The sequence below is a fragment of the Phalaenopsis equestris genome, unplaced genomic scaffold (genome assembly GCF_001263595.1).
Source record: "Phalaenopsis equestris unplaced genomic scaffold, ASM126359v1 Scaffold000036, whole genome shotgun sequence".
Taxonomy (NCBI): Eukaryota; Viridiplantae; Streptophyta; class Magnoliopsida; order Asparagales; family Orchidaceae; genus Phalaenopsis; species Phalaenopsis equestris.
In genome coordinates, this window is record NW_018164478.1 from 2,532,775 (window position 1) to 2,542,049 (window position 9,275).

At 35.2% G+C, this 9,275-nt stretch overlaps 1 protein-coding gene across 1 annotated transcript in view; it reads left to right on the forward strand.

The window, feature by feature from the left end:
• Window positions 1-7,742, forward strand: part of LOC110018850 (T-complex protein 1 subunit gamma) — a 20,126-nt gene extending 12,384 nt beyond the window's left edge. The window contains exons 2-7 of the mRNA XM_020716307.1: window positions 5,120-5,397; window positions 5,602-5,986; window positions 6,454-6,579; window positions 6,660-6,764; window positions 6,905-6,979; window positions 7,400-7,742. Of these exons, the coding sequence (XP_020571966.1) occupies window positions 5,120-5,397; window positions 5,602-5,986; window positions 6,454-6,579; window positions 6,660-6,764; window positions 6,905-6,979; window positions 7,400-7,591 (1,161 nt within the window). The 3' untranslated portion in view covers window positions 7,592-7,742. The remainder of the gene's footprint in view (window positions 1-5,119; window positions 5,398-5,601; window positions 5,987-6,453; window positions 6,580-6,659; window positions 6,765-6,904; window positions 6,980-7,399) is intronic.
• The last annotated feature ends 1,533 nt before the right edge of the window (window positions 7,743-9,275 follow it).

Sequence of the window (9,275 nt, forward strand, 5' to 3'; positions counted from 1 at the left end):
CAAACAGAGCTCCCTGATCGAATGAAATCTTAACCAAAACCGAAATCCAGCACTGTAGGGACCAAAACCGACCCAAACAAATGAAAAAATAAGCCATAAGAATAACAAAGCTCAAGAATTTGTACTGATTCTTTTATAACCACCATATGAACAGAAATAACTGTGAGAGAGATCGAACACGGCCTCCGGGAAGGAAGGAGACGGATATCGGGTAGGGCAAGAGTGTGGGGTCAAAAAAAATACCTCATATCACGGATCACAGCTTCGGGAGAGCTCGAAACCGAAGGCGAGACGGGAAGGGCGAGGGCAAGGGGGAGAGACGGGAAGGACAACACTGGAAAAACAACCTAAACGCGAGAAGCATATGCGGAACGGCGCCCCTAACCGGATTACCCCGTCCTTAAGGAAATAGCGATATTAAAACGAGGTGTTCCCAAACGGGCCCTAAATTTAAGCTTAAGTGTGCTTTTAAGCCCGTGCAATGTTCTCAAACACAACTTTAAAATAATTTAACGTTATCGTCGAAGCACATGCAAGTATTTTGAACTTGATTGTTTGTATTAACTTTAGGTAATTTGTTTATTATTTGTACAGATATATTTTATTATTGAAATACATGCAAATAATTTATTTTAAGAATTCAACTTTGTCTGCTGTCAGCTAGTGTTTGTGTCGCTGATCCAGTGACAATTTAATAATTACAATATTTGATTTCGATAAGAATTTATTTTGTACTAGTTGGTGAGCATTCATGTATTATAAGTCATTTGTTGAAGCTCAATTTTTTATTCTCACACTTTATTCAGGGTATCATACATCTTTTAATAGTTCTTTGAAGGAATATGTTTGGGATCGTTGGTGAGTATGGAGCTCATTGATGATCCAATCAGTCCACTATAAATCTTATGTAATCTCTATTTATATTCAATTATTATTTTTTAAAAATTATATAATAGTTTATTTCCAAATTTTATCATTAATTTGTAATTTAGAAGGTTTATTTAATATATTTTAGTTCAAATAAGCTCAATTTCATTTTTGTTGAAAGTGGCGTTCAACAAAATTTCATCAGCATTTCGGTGTTATTCCTGTTTGGGGATTATATCGGGAAGTTAAGGTCTTTCTACCAATGCTTAAAAAAGATAGTGTCTTGTAACACTACGATCAGGGGTCATCAAAATTCATCACACTTAAAACATGCATGAGGCTTCATGTACTACATAATGACAAAAACACGACCTCTCCCTCTATGTTGACATGACATGAAGGGGTCTATAACACAACGCTTAAAAAAGAGTGCATGGGGCTTGAGATACTTGCATTAAAATATCACAAATATAGCAAAATTTTAGTCATATTAAAAGCGTGCGAACTTATCTTAAAATGAAAATTACTCGATCTTAGCAATGAAAATTACTCTATCTTAAAAGAGTGCATGGGGCTTGAGATACTTGCATCCTTTATTTGCCCAGGCTTCAAGATTTAAATCTTCAATACCAACTGCTCAGTCTTTGCTAGTTCTTTGAAGCTTATTTTCAAAGGGTACTACCACTGCAGGTGCGAGTGTTTGAAAATGTATCATTGGATAGTCCGAAGGGAATCATAGTTGTGCATTCCTTGCATGTAGAAATCTATGAGAAATATCTATGCTCTGATCAATAACTGTAGTTGGTTCAATTTCTGCTTCATTTGAGCCCAAGTTATCCATTTCCTTTTTTCTGTCGTCAGCAGTAATAACTCAAAATCTTCCTTATACTTATTGAGCAGCTTCTACCAGAATCTTCGCCTTCAGCTTTCTATTTCTTTAACTCTCACAAAGGCAGAACTCACCTCTTATGCTTCTTCCCCTTCTCCAATTCCTGTGTGTCCTCTCCTCTGTTATTTAAACCTGAGGCATAAGGATTCTTGAAATGGGAGTAAGGTGGCATGATTGGCGTGGGCTTTGTAAAATGGGAGCAAGATTAGAAGGCAGAGAGAGGCAATGGAACTGGCGATTTAAGGTACATAGAAGTAGCAGGGAGCAGCCAACGCATGAATAGGAGAAAAGAGATAGTTGCCTGGTTGCTGGGTGCAGTAAGTCAAGAACAATGCGTGCAATTGAGGCAACGAGTAGTTTGCCTGGCGGTGCAAGGGATGTTTGGTGAGGAGCTGGCATGGATTGCAGGATGGAGGAAGAAGGTTGAGGGAGATGGCTTGGTTCCGGCCAGAAGGGAGAAAATGGAGGCAGAGTCAGGGTGGAGAAGAAACTGGGAGCAGAGAAGAAATGCTCTCCGTATGTAGACGGAAGAGGGATCTGCGAAACTGGGGCTGCATATGTCTCGGTTTGGGTGAGGTGTCTCGGTTTGGGTAGTATTAGGTTTTACAATCTTTTTTTTATTACTTTTTTTATCCTTATTAATACTTTGCCTTTGCTCTGTTTGGATGAATTGTGCGGTGGAAGTATTGTCCCAGCATTTGCCTTAGCGGTAGGCTTAGCAGTGAAGGAAAAGTCTGGAATTTTTTTTTTAATCACGATGTCTCGAAATTCGTATTGATGATTCTTATACAAAAAGATGGCAACATGAGTGCCCTTCCTAAGCAAATTTGATGTTCCGGACAAGCTCGTGCTGTCTATTTTGTGATCGGACGTCATTTGAGCAACTCCGACAACGTCAAGATGACTTACGTCTGAATTGCATATATTGCTTTGACAGTGGTCGAGATGACTTAACCATGCTTTCTCGGTTAATTTCTATGCTTCGGATGCAACGAGATTGTTCATCTTGCAATCAAATGATAATTTGGGCGGTTTCAAGCATGATTGAGTCCTTTCACCCTCAAATTTATATGACATCTCAATCAATAGTTATTTTGGCAACGTGTTCCATGTCATCGAGCGTGGAGCTTGTATCGAGGTTATCAAGGTTAACATTGTTTTCATTTTAGTGCAATTCAAAAATTTTATTTGCATCAGCTTCAAAGACGATCATTCCTGTGTTTTCCACAATTACAATATCTCTCTTCTTACCTTGCAGATCTTACTTTGTATAAAGTTCTTGTGGCTTTCTTACCTTTTAAGTTTTAACCTCAACAAAGAATTGTCTAATGGAAGGTATATGCTACATGCCATTCATCCTCCCTCTGCATTCATCCATTTCAATAATCTATTCTACCATAAATTTATCGATGTGGAGATATTCTATCACCTTTTCATTGTGATTGCCGTCCTTTATTGATGTTCGCTCAAATAAATTGAATATATTCAAATCTTTCCGTAATCTCTTCAGAGAATTGAAATACTTTGGATGAATTTCACTAAGTTTAATTGTCAATTCATATGTTTGAGACTGATTTCCTAAATCTGAGTGCATCTGGATGACATTATCTCATAGTTCTTTTGATTTTGGATATCACTTATATTAGTTCGAACTTACATCTTTTCCATAAAATTTACTTGCCAAGTCATGACCATGGAGTTCTCAAAATCCCAGTTGTATACATCTTTTTCCCACTTGCTGGAGCCTTCTTTTTTCTAGTTAGGTATCCAAGTTTTCGAAGTGTACGTTGAGACTGATGCTGAAAAGTTATCACCATTTAGTTTAATGTTGATGATTTGGACTGAGAATCATTATTGAGGGTTTTTCTTAATGCTCTTAGCTGGAATAGAAATGGGGTTGAAATTTCTGAGGTGTTGGAGGGCACGCTCTTTTCTTGAGTGATTATTAGAGCATTTTTTCTTTTAGACGATGCAGAAGATTGAATTCTTGCTTCTGATACCATAAAAACAGAAGTGGAAGAAGCTTATCCTTCCTAAATAATGCTACAGCATGTTTAGTTATAATTGCAATGAAATATACAATTGAAAAGTTTAATTACAAATTCTGATTTTAGTATGTGCCCTCCTATTCTGCAACATTCCTTTAATAGGAATGCATGTACAGCTGTTAATCGCATGAAGCGGCGACATGATGGCTTATATCATTTCAAATTTTTGTTATGGTTGGCTGATTTAACCAATGTCAAAACTGCGCAAGGACATGACAGGATAATTAATTTCTTTTAGATTTTGGTTACAGCAGGCATAGCAGGAACATCGTAAGGGTGTCGGTGGCTAGGATATGGGAGAATTGATTTCTCTGAGATCCTTTTCCTTTTCTCTAACACTACTTTTTAGAGGCTAATATGGCAAGCATATTATAAACAATACAATTTACAGACTAAAAAATAAAATAAAACAATGAAATCAAATAAACTAAGCAAAATATTGCTTGATGAGATACTTCCGATAAAAAATAAACACACATTTGCAATGCTGAGTGACCAATCAATCAGTTAGTGCATGTAGTAGCTATCAAATTTGTGCTTAAAATAAAATTAAAAAAATGTGTTTTTATTTTTTTGAAAAATTTTTGGACTTCGACGATTTAGGGTGATTGAAGTTTTTTTTTACCGTAATTGTTGAGTTTGTTAAAAAATAGTTCTTTGAGGACTTGGCAAAGAAATAACTTGCATTACAGCTCAACCTATCATTTCGGTTGGAGAATTCTGATGAAATTGCCTACCACAACCATCTTAGGTACATTTTTAGTAATTTAAGAAGCTTGAATTATAGAATTGGCTTGATCTGGCTAGACGACATGATGCCTAGTGAGTGCTGAATCATAACCGAGTGGTGCATCTTCCCTTCTGAATTGTCTGTATCATTGGATACCCTATGCCCTCACTAGGCTATATTGTGGTGTTTTTCTTTGGGCTTGGCATGTGGCTACTCATTGTGACGTAACATGCGGTACGAACATATGGGAAACCATCAACCTGAGTCTGTATTTTGTTTATTAAATTGTAGTATGGTCTTAAATTGGGTTTGTTTGTTTAAGTTTAAGTAGTATATATGCATGGTCTCTTTAATTTTGGAACAAATAGATCTGGCACATTTTTTCTGAACTCCTTGTGCTGCGACAAGTGGTTGCACAATGGAACATTTTGATGGTTTTTTACTAGCTTCGAAGAATCTCAATTACTTATTTTTTAAAAATAGCATGATTTGAAGACATGTGGAATGAACTAATAGTTCTGCTTTTTTGGATTTTTTTTTAATATGTATGAAAATATTAACTGTTCAATATCTTGCCACTGATAGGATCTTGCAATCGATGCTACCACAACAGTTGGTGTGGATCTTGGGCAAGGTATGAGGGAGGTCGACATTAAGAAATATATAAAGGTTGAGAAGGTTCCTGGTGGCCAGTTGGAAGATTCAAAGGTTCTCAAAGGCGTCATGTTCAATAAGGATGTCGTTGCTCCAGGTAAAATGAAACGGAGGATTGTGAACCCACGTATTATACTGCTCGACTGCCCGCTCGAATATAAGAAGGGTGAGAACCAAACGAATGCTGAGTTGGTGAAGGAAGATGATTGGTAAGATTTAAATTCTCTCCATTTCTTCAAATGCTGACTTCTGTTTATTCCTCAACATATTCATCATAAATATCCATCATGAACATTATAAATATCCGTCATATGCTAGTTAAAGTATCCATCCATCTATATATATATATATATATATGTATATTTATATTTATATAATTCATATGGAGTAGTGAGAGCATGCTTAATTTTCAGGGAGGTTCTTCTGAAATTAGAAGAGGAATATATACAGAATCTTTGCGCACAGATTCTAAAATTCAAGCCCAACTTGGTTATAACGGAAAAGGGGCTGAGTGATCTTGCTTGCCACTATTTAAGCAAGGCTGGAGTTAGCGCTATCCGTAGGCTGAGAAAGACAGACAACAATAGGATTGCGAAAGCTTCTGGTGCTGTCATTGTTAACAGGCCTGATGAGCTTCAAGAATCTGATGTCGGTGTCGGAGCTGGACTTTTCGAAGTCAGAAAGATTGGAGATGAATTCTTTGCATTTGTTGTTGATTGCAAGGAGCCGAAAGCATGCACTGTTCTGTTGAGAGGTGCTAGCAAGGATCTTCTGAATGAAGTTGAAAGAAATTTGCAGGTACTATATTTTTGGGATATTTACGCACAAGCCGCTGAATTCCTATATATGTTTTTGTGGCATTTACATACATAGCACTCAATTCATATGTATTTACATATCTCATTCCTAAACTTTCATATTTGCACGTTCTACTCAAATCTTTAAAACTGAAATACACTTGTTCGTGCAAGGCTTTAAAGCAACCAAATGATGTTTATGTACATATGAAAGTTTTGGTGTGAGATATGTGAATACATAAGAATTATGTGCTACTTATGTAAATTTTCCTCTTTTTTAGATGTAACATTTAAATTTTTACATTTAATTTTATAAGCCCCGAGAGTTTAAATGTTATCAAAATATGTATATGAACATCTGTATTTTAAGTTATGGATGTGTAAATATACAAGAATTAGTTAGAATGTGTGTAAATTCCCTACTTTTGCTTATTTACGTGCATTATATTGAGGCATTTTTATGTATAGGATGCTATGTCAGTAGCACGGAACATTCTGAAAAACCCCAAGCTTGTTCCTGGAGGCGGGGCTACCGAGATGACTGTTTCTGCGGCATTGAAGGAGAAGAGCTCATCAATTGAGGGCGTTGAGAAGGTGCTGTATTTCACTCTGCTTAAATGCAATTTCTTTTGACTATTTTTTAAATTTGTTTAATCTGTTCAATAATTAAACAGTGGCCCTATGAAGCTGCTGCTGTGGCTTTTGAGGCTATCCCAAGGACCTTAGCGCAAAATTGTGGCGTTAATGTGATTAGAACAATGACGGCACTTCAAGGAAAGGTAATAGCTCTACGTTTTAAATTTCATCAGATCTTCTGTTGCCTGATTAAAAATATGGAACATTTTTTTTGTAGGGGGATTATTAGAAATATGTTTTAACAGTTTGATGCTATTTAATTGTTTTTTTTACATTTTTCCAGCATGCAAATGGTGAAAATGCATGGGTTGGCATTGATGGGAATAGTGGTGCCATTGTTGACATGAAGGAGAGGAAGGTAGCTTTTTTTTCTTCATTTTTAACTCAGTTCTTAGTTCTGCTTTCTATTTAACCTCGAGGTATCAAATTGGGTTTGCGGGTCAGGTTTGAGTCTCACATGATTTAAAATTGCTGACCTGAAGCTGGCTCATATAACTTGTATAACATAAGAGTTAATAGTTATTCGTGTTAAATTCGGGTCGATTTCGAGTCAATCTCAGAGGTTGATTTTGAGTCAATTTCAGGTTTGTAGGTTAACATGACCCAACAGCAACCAAAGTAACTAAAATGGTTACGGTTTAGAGTCTAGGTATTCTAAACCTGAACCACAAATTATTCATGCCAACTAGAACCTGGATTTTCGGAGTCATGTTTAGGGTGAGTTGGCGTGTGGGGCCAATTTTTGGCAACCCTAATTTAACCAATGATTGCTGTGCAGATCTGGGACGCTTACAATGTGAAGGCGCAAACATTTAAGACTGCCATTGAGGCAGCTTGCATGCTGCTGAGAATTGATGACATCGTTAGTGGGATCAAGAAAAAGCAGGCTCCAGGTGCTGGCCCCACTCCTTCCAAGCCTAAGGTGGAGGAGGAAGGAGACGCAGATAACGAGCAGATACTTCCAGAGTAGAATTTATCCTCTTTGGCGTATCAGCTAATTGCAAGTTTTCATTCAGCGATATATATATATATAATGTTCATGTAATGTGCTGATACCTTCTTGATTGTAACACTATGGTGTTTGCTCCATTGACTGATTTTTTAAAGAGGATGTTTATTAATCTGCTGACTCATCTTTGATATCTTTGACATTTCATTACGTACCGTTTAAGTTTTTGTTTTCAGTATATTTTTTTTTTAATGAAGAATGGGTTTCAAAATCAAGGACTCTATTTTGAGATTAATTAGATTTTCTTTTTTAAATATCACTATAAATTGAATGTATTTAAACTTATCCCAACTAATTATCACATTTTTACATGAAATATTTTGAGGGAGTCAACATTGTGGACCTCAAACTGTTGGATTATGATGCTATTTTGGGGTATTTACATACATACATTACAATTCTAATATATTTACATATCTAATTGGTTAAGTTTGATATTTAGATGCATAGCACTAAAAATTTTAACATCACATCAAAAATCTTACTTTTACTTACCTTTTAAGAGGGTAATAAACATTTTCATGTATTGGCGTATGATGTCAAAATGCCATAAATATAAATAACAAATTATAGGTGTTTGGTGTGTATATGCATAAGAACTATGTTGTTTGTTCGTGGCCTTTCCTAATACGTTATATAACCTTAAAAAAGGATCATTGGTTTGCTCGAAGTTCTTACATATTTGAAAGAAATTTACATTCATAGCATTTAATAATAATATTAAACATATCTAAACAACTAAGTTTTCATATTTATTTGTATGGTATTCAAATCTTTAATACCATAACAAAAATACCCTCACTAACTTTTTTTAAAATAAAATATGTATTTACAAATATATTTTTGGCACCAGAGGGATACGTATGTGTAAATATCAAGTTTTGGATGCTAGATGTAAATATATAAGAATGTTTTGGTATTTATGTAGATTTTTCTATATTGTAATGAATTTCTAGCAGCACTTAAAAAGGGCATGCTGAAACTGTATTTCAGATTTATACGAAATTAAGTTCACTAAATCACTGGTGGTTGAGTTTCACCAAGGAAGAAGTTCAAATTTTATGGAAATCCTATAAGCAAATTTGTGTTGCTAGACCGCTATATAAAATCTGAGTTCGTCTTAATCCCTAAAAAAGGGCTTCTCATAAACATTGCACTTATAAGTCTGCATAATCTGTACTATCGACTAATGGAATTATGTTCCTTAATATTGTATGGTCGTAAATGTACCTATAAGATCTGACAAAACTATTAGAAAGAATGAGACATAAATTGAGGGCAATAGAACCGTACAAGAGTTCACAAAGCAATGCGCCCAACATCGTAATTTGATGGGTCACAATCCCTACGTGGCTATTTGAGATTATTTTCATTTTTTTAATTTTATTTTAATAATATTTTGATTTAAAATACAGGTTTGGTACTAGTTATATTAAATACTAAAACATCTAAATTTTTTTTAAAAAAAATTAGTTAATTTTTTTAAAAAATTAATATAAAAATATACTAAACAAAAATGAGAGATTTACATAGCTATAACCCAATTCCTATTTATTAACATATCAACCACCAAAACTTCATTTTTTACCTACAAAACCACAACCTATCGCGTGGTCTGTATGTAAAAATTGAAGTTCGGGTAGTT